The sequence below is a fragment of the Coffea eugenioides genome, unplaced genomic scaffold (assembly GCF_003713205.1).
Source record: "Coffea eugenioides isolate CCC68of unplaced genomic scaffold, Ceug_1.0 ScVebR1_3427;HRSCAF=4637, whole genome shotgun sequence".
NCBI lineage: Eukaryota > Viridiplantae > Streptophyta > Magnoliopsida > Gentianales > Rubiaceae > Coffea > Coffea eugenioides.
The window spans coordinates 19,788-41,679 of record NW_020864003.1 but is presented as its reverse complement, the minus strand read 5'-3'; the positions used below and the strand labels follow the sequence as shown (position 1 = coordinate 41,679).

Sequence of the window (21,892 nt, the reverse complement as noted above, 5' to 3'; positions counted from 1 at the left end):
ATGAATAGTCAATCTTTCTTTCGGTGATTCAAATCTTGTAACATGACATTTTTTTTATAAGTTGTGCTATGTCACCATTTATTTTTTTTCCTTGAAAATCGAGAATGGAAAAACACTCCCTTCCTTAGGACCACTAAAGAGAAGCACACAAATATTGCACGTGCTGATTTTTTGTGAACTAAAACTTATTCTACCTAGTAAGACCATTTTGATATAAAAAAAAAAGTGCAAAAATGAAATGGCGATGGTGGCTTGGATCTATTAAAATCGAACCAATGAATACCAGGCCATTTATAATTTGAGTCATTTTTTTACTATTGAATTAATTACTTTCCCAAAATCTAGATTGAAGTGGAATATCTACTTTTATCCTTGAGTCAAGATCAAACAACACACGCACCCAATTAGATTAAACACTCAGTGGGAACCGAAAGAAGTGGAGTATCTACTTGCCTTTGTACATTCTTGGATACATGTCATTTCAAAGTTTCTAGGCATTTAGCAGCCACATGTCCTAAGGACTTAAGGAGCTGCATTAATTGGTTGACTTTCACAATTGCAAAGTGATCACGATTGAACACAAAGCCCCTCAAGTCAAGGCTATCTTCTAACTTCTTGAACTTCTTGAATTTGAAGGCGGAATTTCGATTCCGTACATTCTTAGGCTTAGGAAGCTTCAGTTCCATTTATTCCTAGAATCTTGATTAAGCAATGGCGCAGGAGAAAAAGACTAGGGGCCGCCAAAAGATTGATACAGTAAAATGCAGAGTGAACAAAATCTACAAGTAACATTTTCTAAATGTAGTACTGACATTCTCGAAAAGGCTAGCAAAATCTGATGCCTTACCAGTTCAGAAGTCACCTTAGTGAATTTCTCCCCAAGAGAAAAAGCTTATTCATTTGGTAGCCCAAGTATTGACGTTTTTTGATTGTCTAAAATTACCCCCAAAAAAGAATTACAAAAAAAAGGGGGACTATCACATAGACCTTGAATTCATTAATTTTAATCATTTAACGGGGTCATCAAACATCCCTAAGTTAATCCTAGCATTAAGAGTTTATATTTTTTGTGAACATATTAAGTCGTGAGTAGCCAATCTTTTGGTGATTCAAATCTTGTAACATGACATCTTTGATTTTTTTTTAGTACCACTAAGGAGAAGCACACAGATGTTGCACGTGCTGGTTTTTTGTAAACCAAAACTTATTTGGTGCACTTGTTTTTACCTTTTTTTTTGTCGCACTCATAACATTTATATAACCTATTCTAACATAGTCTAAGATGAGGGGGAGTCGACAAAATTTTTCCGTCGGAGCAAGCTACAATTAAGTGATAAAATGGGAGGCAAAGTTGAACCCTTGACCTTTCACTCGCACTCGCACTCCCACCAAGACTTAAATGTCTGGTGGTACCAAGTTTTTATCCCATTCGGCTTTTTCAAGAGGTCACGGTCAGATCATCTAACAAGTAAGACCATTTTGATATAATAAATGCAAAAATGAAATGGCAATGGTGGCGTGGATCTATTAAAATCGAAACAATTAATACTAGCAGTTCTATAATTTGAGTTATTGTTTTACTATTATTCTCTCTATCTCACTTCAATAGTCTTAATTTTTTTTCCATACAGTTTAAAAAATTAATTAACATTACTGGAAGAGGAATCTAGTATACTATTTTTTAAAAATACTCTTACATTATATATTAGTAGTATACTAATCATTGTACCTTTACATTAATTGCAAAAATAATATTGATAAAAAATTGTACCATTCAAGACATGAATTAAAGGAATTAATGAATAAGGTAGATAATATTCATTGATAACAAAGTACATTATGATAACAAAGTACTATTGTTGTGTTTCTTTTGACGCAATTTCAAAATGTGCTACCCTTTGTCTGATTTCATAATGATCACATTTTGTAATCAGTCAGAGTATTGGAATTCTACTTCAAATTTACTTTCAATTGCCTTATATTCTCCTTTGAAACAACATATAATTTTGGCAGAGCTTCTGGCAAGGAGTATGCCTGCTTAAATCATAACTGAAATAGTATAAAGGAGGACATAAACCAATACTAAAGTCCAAACTCTGTCTTTTTTAAGGTTTTCTGAGATCAGTTTTAATAAGGTTTTCTGAGATCAACTAAAGTTCGTACAAAGATACTTATAAGGTTAGTTTATCTTTTAGTTCAAGTACTTTAAGTATCTCAACCACATGTGATCAGTAGGTATATTAAGCAAAACTATAGGAAAGAAATGGGCATACCAAATCAATTCCAACCGATTATTGAAAATAAGAAGTTCAACAACAAAATACGTTAGGCTGTCTAAAAGCTAGAAAAGACTACCCCTGAGAAATTACAATAATCAGGTCCATTCATATTCCTAGCATTGTTACATGCACAAATAACACCTGTATAGACTCAAACGTTTGGTTCTTTTTTTTTCTGTTTCAAAGGATTGGTACTTATTAAATATTAATGTGGAGAAATAAAGTTCTGAAATACACCAGTATATCAGTTTTGTAAGGTAAAAGCAGATAACTTCATCACTGAAGATATTGGTGAGAAAACAAAATCTATGCTTCCCACAAGGTCATTAGGTCCACAAAAAGACGTACGAAATACAAAATCTCAGTAGTTATTGGTGATTACTGATTAGCAATCCCTTATAACGTTTGGCAACTTTGCCAAATCTAATGATAGTTCCATAAAGCCAGACAATAAAGACTTTTGGCTTCTGATGATATTCTTGATTCAGTTCGAGGAAAGTTGATCTTTACCAGTTTCGAAGGACGGACTCCTTTTCAGTCCCTTAACGAGTGAAAATTTTCCATATACTAGTTGGAGTAGGGGCCTCACGCAACGCAGGCTATATAAGCTCTGAATATTGGTTTGTTTTATTGAATGAATAAACCAACAAATGAATAGTTCATGCTGAACAGAAAAAGTTAACTACAAAGGTTTTAGAAAATTTGAGGTCATTAAAGATTCTAGATAGTAAAAATAAGATTGATATAAATATGGTGTACCCAATCAAGAATATATAGTAACTATATATGCAGTCAACAACAAAAGATTAGTTGGAATCATTCATACATAGTAAACTATATATATATATATATATATATATATATATATATATATATATGGGAAAATGATCGGTTTCATCCTTCACATTTCACAAAAATATTCTTTTCGTTCCTCACTTTTAAAATGAAGCAATTTCGTCCTTGACATTTAAAAACTGAAATTATTACATCCTTGAACCCAAATTTCAATCTGAATCAAACCACCAATCAACCTAATTACAAATTTTGGGAGTGTAATTGGTAGATCACTTGGTTAACTCAACTTGATATTCATGTGAAATTTAATGAACCTACAAAAAAAAAAAATTATAACATTAAAAAGAAAGATTAATCTTTTCTACGTTATCATTGTATACACTGACGGCACCAAATTTTATATTTATGATACACATTTAGATTCGCAAGCGGATATACTAACGGTGTATGAAAAGACTTATAAAAAAAAAACTCTACTATTCCAAGACAAAGAATGGCCTTTTATGTTATAATTTTTATTTTTTTGGTTTAATAAATGTCATGTGAATATGATGAAGTTGATCGAATGATCTATCAATTCTATTTTTGAAAGTTATTACTAGGTTATTGGATGGTTTGATTCAGATTGAAAATTAGGTTTAGGGATGTAATAGCTTTAATTTTTAAATGTCATGGACGAATTTGCTTCATTTTAAAAGTGAGGGACGGAAAGAATATTTTTGCGAAATGTGAGGGATGAAACAGGTCATTTTCCCTATATATATATATTTACATACATTAAACTGTTACATAGGCTTGTGATGTTTACTCTTTTTTTTTTTTTTTGGTTTATTTCCTATAGTGTCTACAGACCAAATTAATAAACAAGAACTTCAATTCTGTTTTTGTTGGGTTATAAATTAAAGAAGTATACAAGAGCAAAAATCAACTGTTTTTATTCTGATTTCTGAGTGCAACTTGGAAAATGTGGGTCATCTAAGCGTTGAATGCTTAATTTTGTTTTGATTGGTAAAAGGATGGTTATTTTCTTTTTGCAGTTATCTTGAGGTCCAATGTTCTTTCATTTTGAGTCATGTTACTTGGTATGTAGCATTATAGATTGCCAATTCTTGTAGAACAAGCAGAAGGCAGAAGAGGATGGATGCTAGGCAGTATCAGGCGTTATCTCGTTAAAAACTAGCAAACAAAAATTACTTTCGAAGCTGCAAAATTTTGACGGATATGTATTAGTTTAACAGTTCAACCATGAACAATAATAGAGGGAGAGAAAGAAAAAGCTTGATACAACAAGAAAAACAGACGTTAACTATGCATATGCGTATAAAAACATTGGCTTGGCTGTTCTCCACCAAATTCATTTGTAAGAACAAAATAGTCCAAAGTTTCCATCCTAGCTCTGTGTATGTTTGTACATATGTATATGTATACACACATATATGGAAGTTATATATATATATGTATATGTACGTATGTATATGTGTGTGTATATATAAATGATTTAACTTCTGATGTATGTAGACTTGAGTCAAAATTCCCCACATTAAAGGTTATATCTAACGTATTTAATTAGAAGGCAAATGGTTATTTTTTTTTTTGGGTGGTTGGATGAAATGCATATTTTGGTCTAATCCTCGGCCCTATAATTACAATTAAACCACATCAAGAAACATGACACAGATTGACGTTAGGTAATTATTGACGAGAAGCTTTAGTTGGCCAATATAGATAAATTGAAGATTAGGCAAAAAAAAAAAAAAGCGAAATCTTTAAGTATGGGGAAAAAACAAAGAGAAATCTAAGACAACTCTCCCATGGGCGGGTAAATTATATTTCATACGTTTGTTTTGCCCTTTACAGCTTTCTGCCTGCAAAATTCCTCTCCCATTATGGAAAACTTTTATTGTCGTATCCCTAGAACAGTTTTCATGGAGGTGCCACTTTCCGCTTACAAAACAGCACACCTTTTTGGTATCTTTCTTCCTTTGAAACCTCATTTTTTGTCCCTTTGCTTCCCAATTCTCTCCGCTCCAATTCAATATTTCACGTGTATTGTAAAGGGCAACAAGATTTTCATACCATTCATCAGCCCTTTTTCCTTTTTAGTCCAGAAACGGCTAAATTGTAATCTTTGGTAAAACGTGAAGTGTTTATCGCATCATCATATATAGAAGTTGAACAAAGAGACGTGAAACCCACTGTGTAGTTTCACCAAAACAAAAATCTACATATATATGAGCGACTTCTTCCTGGACTGGTAGGAGAGAAGGCGTATTAGAGGATCACGAATAATTCAATAGATTTGGTGATTCTTTCTAAAAACGTGGGAGGACTTTGTGGTTTGCTTGTCAACCTGAAATTCTCTCCAATGGATGCTGATCAAAACAACCGTAACAACCGTGTCCAAAGCCATCAAAACCAAGATCCCATGTCGCAACTTCCTCCTCTATTCCGGAACTTGCCTGGACTTGACGAGCTGAGGGAAGCCATTGAGGAGCTCCAGCGGGAAGAGATGGAAGCAGCCTTTGAAGCCGGAGATGAAGCTCAAGCTCCAGATGACGTGCATGTGGTTTCTATCACCAATGGCTTCCCTCCTCCCCCTTCTCCTCTGCCTCCTCCTTCTCCTCCTAGTTGGGCTGCTGAGGGTGGAAATGAAGGGTTTCACCCTAATGCAACCAACGATGGGAGCCATTCTGCACGAGCCGCATCCACCAACAATGGCCACCTTCCTCCTCCTCAAAATCATGCCGCTGAGGGTGACCTTATAATTGATTTTTCAACTGGCGGCGACTCCGATGCTGATGATGCTCCTTTGAGTCCGTAGATGGTTGGTTAATTTCATGGTTCCGTTTTAACATCCATCAAGGATGTCCAATGTAATTTTTTTTTTTTTTTGTGTCTTAGAATTAACCAACTTAAGATGAAAAATAGAGCCCTTTTCATATCCTTACAATTAATGGCTGAACGTTGCTTACTAATTCTTGTACTGTATGGCTCTTGCAATAACATTACCTCTAGTACTCTAAACAGGCAAGAGCTAATTAAAGTTCAGAAAAATGTTATCTTGCAATTGATATTTTGCTTCTGCAGTCTTTGTCGTCCCTTAATTTTTCAACTAATTAATACGTTTCGAGACAATCATACAATAATATATCACAAAAGGGATATAAGTCGCTTATACATTATTACGACTGGAGTACTCGAATAAGGAAGAAAAAGTACGAGAGCAAGCAATTCACGAATTAATTAAAAAAAAATCAATTACTATTCATTTAGTTGTTTTTGAGAAGTGGAACTTGAAAAATGGTGTTAACATTCATTCACATTAGTGTACTCGTAGTAATTTGAAAACATAGATTTAAGTAAATACAGGTCAGAAGATATATGAGTTTACAAACTGAGGTAAGCAAATGAATGCAAATGTCGTTTAATTTATATCCACACGTCATTACGGGCTTTAATATCTGCATTAATGGAAATAAATCTTTGTTGATAGCGTGCATGTGTTTATATATATATATATATATATATATATATATATATGCATGTATGTATATGTATATGTGTATGTGTATAAATATATATATGTATATCAAATATATATCCATTTATATATGTGTGTATGTGTGTGTATATAGAAATAAAACTCTACAATGTTCACCTTCTAACTAGTAATTTGAATTTATCCCTTATTCAGGGTTTGAGTTATCCATGTAGGGAATTTTAACGAAAATAAACTTAAGAAATTGAATTATGCTTGCTGATGAATATGCACACAGTCGGTGAGGCATCCTAATTTACGTGACCAATTGGCCAACCTATATTTAAAAGAAAATCTATGTAAACAAGTAAAAATATTTAATTAGGTCGAATCGTAATCTAACTATATGTTAATTTATATTCACAAATTTTGTCTAGCTCTAAAGATTTCGGCTTGGAATTGGATTTCCTATTATTTACTTCGAACTTTATTAAAATCCTTAACCACTTTGCTACTTCTCGACGTAAATGCAAATGAGTTGTAATTTAAAGTGCAATTTCCAAAGTTGACATCGCCTTTAGAAAAAATAGAAAAATTATTTGTGTTACATTCCAAATTGTTCCTTAAATTTAGATAAATATTTTCGCACTTAGGGCTTCCATAATTCACATCCTAATTTTTTCTTTTCTAAATGACTTTTTTCTAAATATTTAAAAAAAAACTTTTGTGCCTCAAGCTTTCATAGTTTAGATTATATGACATCACTCAAATATATTGATAAATTTTGTTTCCTCTAAATAAGCAAATTCTATGGCAGTTAAATTTACGAGCACAAAATTAGTTTATTCTATTCCTAATTTGCTTTTGGAACAAAACCTAATTAGATTTTCGAACAACAAAAACACAAAAGAAGTCAAATCTAACATTCATCACATATAGCATAGTCCAAGTAGTGCTAGAATATATTAAAAAAAAAAGAGATTGTTTTTAAATTATGGCTCTCAACGTACTCATTAGGATATATAAATTACATCTAATTTACAAATTCACATTTACTATATCACTATATTTAAATAATGTTTGGAACTAATTTTATTTTTACCAAAAAAATTAATACTTGAAGCCCTTATATTTGATTATCCATTAGCCAAGCTCTAGAGGGGCAGTGGTCCAACAACAACAGTACTAGGTGCATGTCGGACAATAATTTGTCACATTTTCTTAACCTAAATGACAACTCAAGAAGTCTAGTCCAATGCCGTTAAAGAAAATTGAACAGTTTCTATTAGATGAGCTCTTTCCAGCTACATCCAAGAAACGTGTTGCTAGATCTCTAACCCCTTTGCTTCTCCTGTTTCCATCTTGCTCTGCTGCTACTGCTACTTTTAAACTTGCAGTAAAAGCCATCGAAATTTGTCGGCAGGGAAGCAAATCCTTAATTTTTCTGAGATAAGCTAGTATGTAGTGAAAAGGGCTCAGCTGTTTTTTGTTCTTTCTTTTTTCTGAAATTAGAGGATACGATTTGAAATAGAATGAGGAGGAGAGGGCCAGATTTTAGACGGCCGGCTAGGCGGCGGCTTTCGAACGTATTTTGGTTGACCCTTATTGGGTTGCTAATTTTGCTGTTTATTGTTTTTCTTAGCAGAGATAGCCATCAACCCACCTCGAGATCGCCTTATACCAAGGTAAATTTGGATTCAAATTTATATCTTTTTAAGAAAAAATGAAAATTGGGTTTTATCTGCTTTCTTGAAATATGAAGAAAAGTAATAGTAATTTAAGCTCTGCTGAGAGATATAATGTGCAGATTAAGGTTCTTATTGTTTTGATTAATTAGTACATTAGAGTTTAGTATCGTGAATTGCTCTTACATGTGTTTCTTCTGCTTCTTGTTCTGTTGGTGGGTTTTGGTCGAAATTGAATTGTGCTGTTATCTCTGAGCTTATGAAGTAATTAAAGCTAGCTGCTTTTTTAGTTCATGGAGAAGCTGACACAGACTGTCTTGTGGCAAAATTTCTTGAAGCAGACTGGGGATGTGGTTCTTTTTTTTTTTTTTGTAATGCTGGAATGGGGAATCATTTGATTCTTTTTGTCTTAATATGTAAGATGTAGTAGCTCAGATTATTGCTCAAACAAATACAAAAATTTAAAACATAAACAAAAATTTTAAAAAAATAAAAACAGAAAACAAAAGTTGCTTAGATTATTGTTAGATGTAGAACATTATCACATGAACAAGTGCTGGTAGTTAGTTATTTGTCGCATAGAATAGCTAAAAAGAAAGGTAAATATGAGATCTTAATAGGCTAGGTTTCTAATTTTGTGAAGGAGTTGCATGCGAGTTGCATAATGTGTGGAAAACTGGCTGCTTTAATTGATTGAATTCAGAAGTATATATAGGAAATACATGAAACAAAAGGAGAAACCGGAACATTAGAAGGGGCAAGAAAAGTGGTGATGCTAGATATTAAACAAGTTGAAAGCTTTTGGGAACGATTTGATGCAGATAAGCAGTATTAAAGGATAGGACATGTTATTAAATGTGGCTTCTTCTTACTCGGAAAGGAAACAGAAGACTGTCAGTAAAATATACCTTGAAGCTTAGAAATTAAACGTGCCGAGTTCAGGCTTGAAATGCCTGTCGATCTGTTTGACATAAATTCCCAGGTGCAAGCAGTATTTGCATCTTTTTCTAGGCAAGGTAGTGAAAGTGGTTATTATTAACAAACTAAAAGCAAATCTGGGTGAACTGAAGCTGATGTGAATGGTTTATGTTTATGTCTATCAACATTCAATGTTGAAAATCTATTCAAAAATGCTGATCATGGATAATTGAATACTAATTATATCTTTTTGTACTGACTACTTGTATAGCAGCTTGTTGATGTGCCTCAAGTTTGAGTGTATTTTTCTGCCACTTGTATGAAGTCAAAATGAATGTTTGTAAAGTCTCCTTGTGCAAATAATATTGAAGCTGACGCTGAAAACTGTTGTGGGGAATGAGCAAGTGGGCTTTTTGTTCTTTTAGTCGCATTTGGTTGCTCAGAGAAGTGTCTTGTTTCCAGCTGTAGGATGTATAATTAGGATTCTATTGTTCTTGAATAAAATTGACAGGTGTTCAAATTTTTTAAGTTTAATGAGATAATGATGTAGTATTAATTTGAATAAATGGCATGCAATTCATGATTATTTCAAACACAATAACAGTAGCATGTAGACTGATAGTGTTAGTAGTGGTGGTGGCATATTTCTGCTAAGGTTACTATGAAATAGGGTTGGGATGCATGAATCTCCATCTGTGCAGACAAAACGTCTACTTACAGAAAGGGATGAAAATGCTTTTTGACTTAGAAGAGTGTAGCTCAGTGCAGGCTTTTCTGTTTCATCTAGTGCTGTTACCTTCTTGAGCGGAACCCCAGGAATCCATCTATTATGCCATACTTTGCAAACGTATTTAAATTGAGTACGGATATCATCCTGAATGTCACATTTATATTGTTGGGTACAGAACTTTTAATGTGAGTGAAATGCCAAGCAACCTTGTTTGGACTACAAGAACTGCTTTTGTCTACCTTTATCCACTTGTGTAACCATTCTATGACTGTGGTGCCATATTACAAACTTGAAAGGTTTGAGGAGAATTTAATTTGTGATCTTATTGATGATAATAACAGTAACACCTTATGAGGAAACTAGTGCTGTTGCTTATTAGACTTTGACGTGTTTGACACTTGCATCATTTTTCAAGAATCTCATACTGAAATCTAATAAATCAGGGAAGCACTAGAATTTCTTGATGTAAGATGTTTTAATGTAGCAAATTTGAAAAGTGGAATTAAAATATTCAATGAACTAGGAAAGCACAGAATTTTCCTAATGTAAACCTGGACTGTATTGATCTAATAGAGTTAAAAAAGTATAATTAAACTATTTCTGGAATAAGGAAGGCTGATCTTCTCTTAAAATCGTTTTGCATGGCTGATTTTTTCTTGGAATCCTTTTGCATGGCTGATTTTCAGATGTATCTGGAGTAGCGTCATCTGGACAGTTTACAAGTGATCATATTTGAATTTTTTTCCCTGTCATATTGAACTTTCAGCGTCTTTCTTGCGTGAACTTTTGCATAATTATCATTTGCTTCCGGATTTTTGCATAATTTTTGCGGAACAGTTGAAATATGCGACCTTATTTGTTTTATGTGAAGATAAAGCATGATATTTAAAAGAAACTAGGAATCTTGTGGCTTACCTAGACTTGTTGAGTTTTTTTTGTCTGATATCATAGAATTTACATGCATAGGTCCATGAACTTTATGAACTTCCTTAGAAAACATTGATGTATTATTCTTGTACTTGGATCTGTGTTGTTTTTGTTTGAACTCAACTCTCCCTTAGGATTTGAGGATTATTCTCTATCTTCTCTGTTAGTTGGATTGCTGTTTTTGCCTAGTGCCTTCCTCATAAGTTTGGACTTGAAAATCATTTTTCCTCTTTTTTTTTTTCTCTCTTGGTTCTGCAGAAATCATTTAGACATGACAGAACCATAGAAGGCCTTAACGTTACTGAAGAAATGTTGAGCCCAGACTCAGTTGCAAGACAACTTAATGATCAGATTTCTCTTGCCAAGGCCTTTGTTGTAATTGCAAAAGAAAGCAACAACCTCCAACTTGCATGGGAACTCAGTGCTCAAATCCGCAATTCACAAATCCTTCTTTCAAATGCTGCCTTGAGAAGAACTCCCTTGACTACTGGAGAATCAGAAACTACAATTCGTGATATGGCCCTCTTGCTTTACCAAGCACAACAACTACATTATGACAGTGCAACAATGATCATGAGGCTGAAAGCTAAAATCCAGGGGCTTGAAGAACAGATGAATTCCGTCAATGAAAAGAGTTCAAAGTTTGGACAAATAGCTGCTGAAGAAGTCCCCAAGAGTTTGTATTGCCTTGGTGTTCGGCTGACAACTGAATGGTTCAAGAACTCAAATCTACAGAGAATACTACATGATAAAAGGCAATTAGCCGCAAAACTGGAAGATAATAATCTTAATCATTTTTGCGTCTTCTCTGACAATGTCCTTGCAACTTCAGTTGTTGTGAATTCAACAGCTTTAAATTCTAAGGATCCTGGTAAGGTAGTCTTCCACCTCGTTACTGATGAGGTGAACTATGCTGCAATGAAGGCCTGGTTCACCATGAATAGCTTCCGTGGAGTTACAGTTGATGTCCAGAAGTTTGAAGACTTCGGCTGGTTAAATGCTTCTTATGTTCCTGTTCTTAAACAGCTTCAAGACTCTGAAACTCAGAGTTATTATTTCTCTGGCAGTATCGACGATGGCCGAACACCAATTAAGTTCAGGAATCCCAAGTACCTTTCTATGCTTAACCACCTGAGGTTCTATATCCCAGAGGTTTTTCCTGCACTGAAGAAGGTGGTGTTTCTAGATGATGACATTGTAGTTCAGAAGGATCTGTCTCCTTTGTTCTCCATTGATCTGAATAGCAACGTTAATGGTGCGGTTGAGACGTGCATGGAGACATTCCATAGATACCACAAATACCTAAACTATTCTCATCCTCTGATACGTGCACACTTTGACCCTGATGCCTGTGGGTGGGCGTTCGGGATGAATGTGTTTGACTTGGTAGAGTGGAGGAAGAGGGATGTTACAGGAATTTATCACTACTGGCAGGAAAAAAATGTAGATAGGACATTGTGGAAACTTGGCACACTTCCACCTGGATTGCTGACCTTCTATGGATTGACACAGCCATTAGATCTTTCTTGGCATGTGTTAGGTTTGGGCTACACCAATGTAGACCCTCACGTGATAGAAAACGGGGCTGTGTTGCATTTCAACGGGAACTCAAAACCATGGTTGAAGATTGGGATGGAGAAGTATAAACCCCTGTGGGACAAATATGTTGATTATGGTCATCCTCTACTACAACAGTGCAACGTTCATTGAGTTGCAGTCCTGGTGATTCATCCCTTGCAAGGTATATTGGGGCTCATTGAGGACCCTTTTTTTCCTTTAATGCCGAGAATATTCACACGAGTTGTATCAGGTCTTGCAGGGATATAGTGCTTGTAATCTAGGAACATAGCTGTAGTGCCTGAACTGTTGTTGTATTCTTTCTCTATCTTGGGTACAAGTTACACAGTCTACCTGTTCAGTAGCATTTGTCCATTATGATTTCAAATTCATGAAGTTCTACATTGACCAGATTTCTTTGTTGGATACTGATACACAAGATACCCTGTTTGGAAGCACAATGTTGGCCTGCAATTGGCATCAGTTGTTTGTATTCTCAGGTTGACATTGTAAAAGAAGAAGCATTAGTTGTATGGCCTTGATACACAAGGCCATACAGTAATCATTTGTAATGATTCTTTAAAAATAGGAGTAAACATACTCAAACTATGAATTTTATTTTTCATTATAGCACTAAAACTTCAAGAAATATCCTTGTTCTTTTCTGTTAAATGTTAGTAAAAAGTTGGTTCTTGTTTTAGGTAATTACCCATATCAGTCAAAATAAAATTTAAAAACTTCCCTTAGAAATTAAATAAATATAAACAGTCTGATAACTCAAGCTAATGAGGTCGTTGTAGTAGAGTGGTAAGTATTTTCGCCTGTCACTCATTTTAACTCCTGACAATCTTTCTCATAAATTTCTAATAAATTTCATATCAAAGAAAAAGAGAATCAATAAATTTTTAAATCACTTAGTCCCATGGAATCTATCACTGACTCGGAATATAATGAAAATTTGCTTTGCTTGAAGTTGTGCATTGATGTAACAGATGTGTGAAAGAATAATTTAGATAGACAATTTTTATTAATATCTCAACATGCACCTCCTCATATTGCCAAATGTCTCTCTATATCCACTTCTAATCTCATCATTCACTTTCTAAAGATGTACAAATCTTTTAAGTTATAATCCTCCAACATCAATAGCCAATCAGTTTCAATCTCTGCAACCAAAAAAAAAAAAAAGAATTGAAATGCCGGCTAATCTAATTGACAGAATCCTGAAAAAAACTACTCCATTCTTATCAAAACTTCTTGTTTTGTCTTCTGCACAAACATCCATATGTTAATCTCTCCAAATCTTCATTCAAACACTCAAAAACTTGTCACTAATGAAATCTCAAGCTAGCCCTTTACCTTCAACAAGGTCATTGCAATTGGGCTTGGTTTTGGAAACCTTAATTGGCTTGTTTTTTCACATAAAAATGGTTAAACATAGGGTCTGTTCTAAGTTGTTATAGATTTTGCAAAAATCTAATTAATCATAATTAACAAAAGCTGCTCATGCAAATATGTTAGACTTTAGTTTTTGATTGTTCTATTGTAAACTTATTTTATAGGGTCATCAAATAAAAAAGTGAAACAATCGAATGAAATTATACTCTAGTAGTTAAGGACAAGTCTACATATATTGATTCTACGTGCTTTTGTAGAGTATATAATCGCTAACTTCATTTGATTTGTTCGTTGCGAAAGGTCAAACTAATTAGAGACAAGAGTCCACGCCAAAAATCTTCTATTCTTACTAGAAGTGTAGAATTGTAGGATGAGTTAATCTTTATACAATAAAAGTGTATACATGATCATGATTATGAATGACACACATGAAAATCAAATCAATTGTTATACATCTAATATTGATAGTGTATTGTTTTTTTTCTAGTAAAAAGGACAGTATCGTTCTAAAATCTATACTGATGGCAATAAGTACATCAAACATGACACAGATCCATATAAATTTGAAAATCAAAAGATAGATGACATATCTAAACAACTAGTATAAATCTTCCAAGGATATCTTCCATTAGATAGATGTCACTACAATTCAAGAAATATGTACCTATATCTTCCATTAGTTAGATAGTCAAATTTGATAAAAACTACTTCAAATCCAAAGAAATTTTAGACTTGACTTCCATATTTGGTTGTTGAGATCTACCAAATCTTTAATTTCACTATTTGTAAAAAGACAAAAAATGAAGATCACTCTCACAAGGATATTCTAGAAGAGAATGAAACTCTCACCAGAGAAATTGAGAGAAGAATCCCTCACTAGAAAATCCTAATAGAGAACATGCTCTCACTAAAAAATCCAGAAGAAAAATTATTCAAACAAAGGAAATAAAACTAGAAAAAGAGCCCCCTTCCACAGGGATACCAGGTCTCTCTCCTATGGGAGAGTCAAATAAGACATTGGTCGGAAGAAGTTTAGAAAGAAGGAAGAGAGAATGAGTTCTAAAGAGACGAAAGATAATCTACAGTTATTATGCATTCAATAATAATATAGAAGATTAATCCTTGTAAGCTATTGTAAATAGTCAATAGCTTTATAGAAAAGAAGTTGAAGAATATTAGCGGCTAAAAATTCCAATTGCCAATAAACCAAAGTTAATAAAACAAAAAATAAAAATAAAAGAACAATGTCATTGACGTTAATTTCACATCCATTTACCAAGACTCCTGTTGAAGCCGGCTGGACTACATCTAAATTGCCGCCACTTTTCAAGTGGTTGTTTTACCTATCGGCTCTTTTCTTTGGCAACGTGACCAACAACATCCATGTGGAAAGCCCCCAGAATCCCAAATATTTCTCAAACTTTAACCATTCTTCAATTCCCTCTCTTTGTCTACTGTGTGTTGTGCGTGTTTTCTGATCAAAATGCCTAGTCAAGAAGGAGAACCATTGGTTCTTGATCACCAACGGTTGAGGCATAGGAAGGCCAAGTCTCGTGAAGTCAGCTCAAGATTTCTGTCATCACCAAGTTCAACTCCATCAGTGGAAAATGTGGTTAATTCTCCAAACCATAGTCCTTCTACTCTTCGACAAAAGCCCGGTAGATCACCTACGGATACTCGAAAGAAGAGCAACTTGGATAGTACAGGGTTTATGCGGGGGCTTTGGCCGTCATCTTCACCATCATCTACAACTTCAACACAACCTTCAAAGTCCAAGAATGGCACTCTTGCTGAATGCATTGGAAATGAGAGACTAATAGACCTTGCGCAGCGTAAGAACCCGGAGAAATCAAATAATCCATCGTTTTTGAATAGGCAGAGAAGCTGTACAGAGTTTAAAAGATTTGAGAATGAAAACAAGATTTGTAAAGAGAATCATAAGCCTCTTTTTGGTGCATCAATGCGTTATACAGGGAAGTTTAAGTTTTCTCGAAAATCATCGAATTCACCCTCATCATCAAAATCACCTAACGTGTCTGATGATAATATAGCCCCTGGAAGGCTTTCAGTAGATGAAACTGCGCTTCGAAGACGAAGATCTGATTACTTGGCTGATATGGTGGTGGACTCAGAGTCTGATCAGAGTGAAATGCATTCGGGCACGAGTTTTGATTCTGCAGTTACTGGAAAAAGCTTTCCAGCGTCCTATATGGCACCAACTGTGAGTTCAAGAATGTATGGACTCGAAATCCCATCAAAGTATTTGCAAGATTCATCGTTAAGGTCTCGTAGATGGAGTTCAGATTCTGGTACAGTTCAGAAGCCTGTATCAGGAGACAATTCGCCCAAAATATTTACTTTGAAGAATGCAATGAAGAGGTCCAATTCACTGAAGGCTTATGGCAGTGAGACATCGAAATTGGGAACATCACCTTTGAGATCTGGCTCACCTGCAGGGTCTGAAGAAAACAAGGGGAAGACAATGCCGAATATGAAGCCTCCGACTAGTCCTTCAAAAGTTAAGGGAGTTGGAAATCTGCTTACCATGGGTCTTGAATTGTTGAAGGGAAAGAAACACTCTCCAGGTGTCTCATCACCTCTAGGATTAGGCATAGGGGAGAGTGTTCATCAATTACGTATGTTTCATAGTAGGTTGGTGCAGTGGAGGTATGCAAATGCCAGAGCTGAGGTTGTCAACTCAAAGATCACTAAACAATCTGAGGTTTGTATAATTGCTTTTCCAACAATTTAGTAGCTCAGTAATGTTGGAGCATGTGTGCTTAAATTGGATACAATTGATATCATTTCGGACAAGAGGAGAAATATTGCTTTAGAAGTACTCTCAACCCCTGCATTGGGTGGTTGTTTGGACCTGACAGAGGTTCTCGCGTCTTTTAGGTAGAGCCAATATTGCATCAGATTATATGTCTTTTATATCTCTATTCTATTTCTTTCTTTAAGAGAAGAGTGCAGTTTGCCAAAAATATTGTTTTATCTTCCCTTTGAGGGAAAAAGTTTTGCTGATTTTGATAAAATCCTTGTAAAAATGTATGATCATGGCCAATTTGTTTTAGATGACAAAGCAGAAAATTCGACTGATCATGTATACAGATCAAAACACTTATCCCGTTCCTGTACCATTGCCATTTCTTTCATGGAGGCATCAAAGAACTCTATATTTACTTTGCAGAAGATGTAACTGGTAGTTCTTATGCAAATAATCCTTGAGAGATCAACAGACGTCAAAAAAGTTTACCAAAAAAATGGATCCAATTTGTCCTCAGATACCCTCCATCACAAGTGTTCTTTTTATAGTGCAAAAATATCCTTAAGCATCATTCTTTTCCTGGGGTATTGGTACTTTTGCACCATTTTGGGGTCAAAGGAACTTCATACTTTTGATCAAATTTCAGAGAGCCTTGACTGAGCAACAGAAATCTTACTTTAGTTTTGCTTCTAAGAGATCAGGTTGAATGTTGTTGATGATGTACTTGAAGTTAGAAGTAACCTAATAGATCAGCAGTCAAACAATTTGTCATGTATTAAGTTCACTTTTGAGTGTTCAGTCAGATATTGGAATCAACATATTCTAGAAAACATATTACTTTTAGTTGCACATCAGACCAAATTTATAGCATTTTATGGCTGTTTTATTGATATTAAATGGCAAACGATATGAGAAAGTGTTCTTGATATGTGCTGTTCATTATAGCATTTTATGTCTGTTTTATTGACAGGTGTAGTTTATTAGTGACTTTTCCCTCGAAAGTGTTCTTGTTAGATTGGTTGACATTCAACTTAAAGTTACTGATGAGTGCCGTTTTGATTTTGCAGAGCAACTTAATATATGCTTGGAATGGTATAGCAAAGTTGCAACACTCTGTCAGACAGAAGAAATTGCGGCTAGAGAGGGAGAAACAAGAGATGAAACTAAATTACGTTCTTCAATCTCAAGTTTGTAAAAATGCATTGCTACTCTTGCTCACTTCTTTTAAAATTTTCTAACAATAGCCAGTATTGACTAGATCTCTTATGCACTTAGATAGAAGTGTAAGTAATGCTTATATGGTGAACTATAAGTGCAGATCAAGTCACTGGAAGCATGGGGTTCTATGGAGAGGCAACATAAATCAGCAGTAAATGTGACCAAAGATTGTTTGCAGTCTGCTGTTTGTAAGGTACCCCTTGTTGAAGGGGCAAAGGTAGGTTGATGAGCTGAGCTAACTTTTTGAGAAACTTGCATTGTTTATGGAAGGGATAAAAACAACAATAACAAAAATAACCAAACACTGTGCTGCAGATGGAACCACAATCACTCTCTATGGTTCTTCGAGCTGCATCAGATCTCACTTCATCAATCAAGTTGACAAATTCTAAGTTTCCAGCTATGGTATACAAAGATTTAATCCGTTATCAAAAATTTCTTTTGTCCCTTTCCTCCATATATACTTAGTTTTAGTTGCAAATGTTGCAGGCTGACAAGACAGCAGCAGCGTGTAGAGAGCTAGCAGAGATAGTTACACAAGAAAAGTTGTTGTTGGAAGAGTGCTTGGAGCTTTTCAAGTTCATTTCTGCCTTAGAGGTACGAGTATAACGCATTGAAATCTGACTATGCTTTTTATTGACAAATAAAGCTATTTTTTGCCAAACATAGTTAGTCTGCTCTTGCTTTTTTTTTTTTACCATGACCAAAACAAGTTCTCTTTATATTTCAAATACGTGTGCCAACATACATAATATAGGATAAATAGTGATATCAGCAAAATACATTGAAAGATTTTGGCATATAGTCATTTGAAACGAATTAAGTAGGCAGTTATCTTACACTTGCTAAAATGTATGAGAAGAGCATCACCTATTTCGGTTTATCTTACGATAATTTTCCTCTGATCAGTGTTTTTCTGGTTTCATACGTCAGGTTCAAGAAACAAGTTTAAAATGTACTCTCATGCAACTAAAATTACAAGCGGAACAGCAGCCTCAGCACCGAGCAAATTCTGAAATCCATACATAAGTTTGTTTCACGTTTCTTGTTTTTGTTCAGGCACATATAACTGAACAGAAAATTTTCTGGATTCCCAAGTTAGCTTTAGGAAACATAACTCAAGAAAGTAATAGAGCCGCTTGCTCCAGCTAGTCGGAATGATCGATGTTATGATAGGATCTTTGGAAATCTTGATACTTGCAGCATAGAACATCCCCAAATCGAAACTTTGAGAGTTTGGTATGGAGTTTGGAGTCAACAGGTTATTCCTACATTGTTTATTTTTCATTCTTTGTCCAAGTTTCTTGGTGGCCTGGTTGCTTGGTTATGCTAATTGTTATTCTCCATTTTTCACTTTTCCTTTTATTTCTCTGTCCATCTTCTAAAGTAGTTTTTCCAGAGGCGAGGAAGCAATTGGGTGCATAGTTACAAGACTGAAAGATTCAGCGAGTCACATGTCCAATGTAATGAATAAAAGGAATTTTCAAAAGTTCCTCATTTGCTCTATAGCAAATGAAGAAATCTCAAATTTCCCATTCATTTTCTGCTAACCAATTGGTTGCAAACGATAAATCCGTCACAATCTTTTGGCTGGCATGCTAATGATCATTTTACTTCCAACATTCAATTTAATGCTAATGACTTCTTGATCCCAGATTGAACTTGTATTACCTAATTAGCCTTCTATTTATAGGTTTAACTATAAATTTACAAGTGGACCAGGTCAATCCTAATTCTTGGGACAATTTCTCAGAAGTCATTGTCCAAGTGTCTGAGGCAAATTTAATGAGTAACTTTCTCCACTTTTAACGTTAGTCCACAGGTTACTTTGGTTGAGCTTTGATAACTACTACATACCTCTAATAATAATCATCTATTCTTTCCAAACAATGAATCAAAATTGTTTCTTAATGAAGGCTTTGCTTTTGTCACCTTCTCTTCTTCCCTCAACTTTTCATGAGTATGAAAATAGCCATTGGCAATTACATGCTTACCTAGGGAGAGAAGAGAGAAGGTTAGGACAAGGCAAATCCTCCCTGTGTGGAAATCCTGCTTTCACAGGAGAACCTAATTTGGCAAAGAGAGGAGGAATTGCGCCCAGAGAGTAGTCAAGATGAATGATCTATTCTCCCATTCCTTTAAAAAATATCAGGACATCAAACGTCAGGTCATTGACGATCTTGAGGCTGGTAGCCCGTCTGGAAATGATGATAGTAATCTCAATAAATTTTTTGACGATGTAGAGAATGTCAAGAAAGACATGGAAGATGTCGAGAAACTCTACAAGAGATTGCAAGAATCAAATGAAGAGAGCAAAACGGTACACAACGCAAAAACCATGAAAGAGCTCAGGTCTAGGATGGATTCAGATGTCTGTCAGGTTCTAAAACGAGTAAAGATTATTAAAGGAAAGCTTGAGGCTCTCGATAGGTCTAATCAAGCTAATCGAAAGGTTCCAGGATGCGGTCCCGGGTCCTCTACTGATAGGACTAGAACTTCTGTTGTCAGCGGCTTAGGCAAAAAGCTGAAGGATTTGATGGATGATTTTCAAGGGTTGAGGGCTAAAATGAATGCTGAGTACAAAGAAACAGTAGGAAGAAGATATTTTACAGTAACAGGGGAGAAAGCAAACGATGATCTCATTGAGAATTTGATTTCAAGCGGTGAAAGTGAGACATTCCTTCAGAAGGCAATTCAGGAACAAGGAAGAGGCCAGATTCTGGATACAATTTCTGAGATCCAAGAAAGGCATGATTCTGTCAAGGAGATTGAAAAGAATTTGATTGAACTCCACCAGATTTTCTTGGACATGGCTGCGCTTGTTGAAGCACAAGGGCAACAGCTGAATGACATTGAAAGTCATGTAGCACACGCTAGTTCATTCGTTAGGCGAGGCACTGAACAACTTCAGGAAGCTAGGGAATACCAGAAAAGCTCAAGAAAATGTACATGCATTGCCATTGGTCTTGGAATTGTTCTCATCCTCGTTGTTCTCTTTCCACTTTGGTCAAATTTTTTGTTGATGAATATGTAGAAAAACTAATCTTCAGGCCTTCCCCCCAACCCCCCAAAAAAGAGAGGCTGTTGGTGTTTCAGATTATGAAAACAGGCTCAGGTTTTGTAATTCAGGATACTTCTGGCATTGTTCTCCCTTGTAAACCTTTCTTTCTCTTGTCACCTTTTCTCTTTACTCATTAGATAGTGGATATCAAGTAGAATACCTTCAGTTTCTTGCACTAAATAATTTCCATCTATTGGCACAAGCTCATCCTTTGATCTGCCAAACTGGACCTGCCACAATATGTAGTTGTAGCGGATGAAGTAAAGCAGTCAAATATAATAGAGTGAATGGCCCAAAAGGTCACTAAACTATTAAAAATGGCACCTTCTGGTCACCAAACTTTTTTTGTGGCCGAAAAGGTCACTAAACTCGCAAAAACTCTCCAGCGAAGTCATTTTACCGAATTTCAACGGTTCCTCATCCGGTGGCATGGGCAATGTGGAGTGGAGGAATATAGTAAATGGGCAAAAATGTCCAACAAAATATGGTAAACCTGTTTTTCTCTCAAAAGACGTGCCTTAGATCTAGAAATTCGGTGACTGCTCAGATGTGGCAAGAGTTGTAGATTAATTTTCCTGTTCGTGACCCAATGACAGCAAAGCGAGGATCAGAGCCTGTCCACTCTATTAAGGCCAAGCTTTCCCATCGATAAAGGATTCGGACCGGACTTTGTTGGTACTCTGTCTGGGATCTTTTTTCTTTGACTTTCAATTCCTCCAACCTTGAGCAATCTCGCATCCAACCCCTTCAACATGCCGATTCCCTTAATAAGTCACATTCAAATCGTTTTAGCCTATGTTTTTGGCTTACTTTTAGGCATAGCCCATGAACTGACAATGAAATAAAGAACCATTGGAACACTCGTCTGCTTAAGAGACTCCACAAAGGAGGAATCCAGCCCCAAAATAGAATTGATGGCCCTTAAGAAACAGGGAAAGGGCCCTGAAGTCGAGGCCTACCGCTATAGAATTGATGGCTCGGCTGGTGCATTCCTTGAGAGTGGCATCCAAAGATCGGAGCTGTGGATCGGCTTGGCAGGCGGCTTCGTAGGAGCTCAGATCCGGAGGCAACATCGTTAG

General features: G+C 35.4%; 3 protein-coding genes across 3 annotated transcripts; all 3 read left to right on the top strand.

The window, feature by feature from the left end:
- Nucleotides 1-7,836: 7,836 nt before the first annotated feature.
- Nucleotides 7,837-12,934, top strand: LOC113757927 (probable galacturonosyltransferase 10). Its single transcript, XM_027300991.1, has 2 exons — nucleotides 7,837-8,237; nucleotides 11,071-12,934. The coding sequence occupies exons 1-2, from the start codon at nucleotides 8,085-8,087 to the stop codon at nucleotides 12,520-12,522; spliced, it is 1,605 nt and encodes a 534-aa protein (XP_027156792.1). The 5' UTR covers nucleotides 7,837-8,084; the 3' UTR covers nucleotides 12,523-12,934.
- A 2,316-nt stretch (nucleotides 12,935-15,250) lies between these two features.
- LOC113757921 (QWRF motif-containing protein 3-like) lies at nucleotides 15,251-18,781 on the top strand. The gene is made up of 6 exons (XM_027300985.1): nucleotides 15,251-16,489; nucleotides 17,602-17,721; nucleotides 17,853-17,969; nucleotides 18,068-18,157; nucleotides 18,242-18,349; nucleotides 18,686-18,781. Exons 1-6 carry the CDS (start codon nucleotides 15,251-15,253, stop codon nucleotides 18,779-18,781), a joined length of 1,770 nt encoding a protein of 589 aa, XP_027156786.1.
- Nucleotides 18,782-19,865: 1,084 nt separating this feature from the next.
- On the top strand, nucleotides 19,866-20,786 carry LOC113757920 (syntaxin-124-like). The gene has a single exon (XM_027300984.1). It carries the CDS (start codon nucleotides 19,866-19,868, stop codon nucleotides 20,784-20,786), a length of 921 nt encoding a protein of 306 aa, XP_027156785.1.
- The last annotated feature ends 1,106 nt before the right edge of the window (nucleotides 20,787-21,892 follow it).

Coding starts and splice junctions, on each gene's coding strand:
- LOC113757927 (XM_027300991.1), top strand. CDS start 8,085: ATGAGGAGGAGAGGGCCAGATTTTAGACGGCCGGCTAGGCGGCGGCTT. Junction 8,238..11,070: donor CGAGATCGCCTTATACCAAG/GTAAATTTGGAT, acceptor TTGGTTCTGCAG/AAATCATTTAGACATGACAG.
- LOC113757921 (XM_027300985.1), top strand. CDS start 15,251: ATGCCTAGTCAAGAAGGAGAACCATTGGTTCTTGATCACCAACGGTTG. Junction 18,158..18,241: donor ATTCTAAGTTTCCAGCTATG/GTATACAAAGAT, acceptor CAAATGTTGCAG/GCTGACAAGACAGCAGCAGC. Junction 18,350..18,685: donor AGTTCATTTCTGCCTTAGAG/GTACGAGTATAA, acceptor TTCATACGTCAG/GTTCAAGAAACAAGTTTAAA.
- LOC113757920 (XM_027300984.1), top strand. CDS start 19,866: ATGAATGATCTATTCTCCCATTCCTTTAAAAAATATCAGGACATCAAA.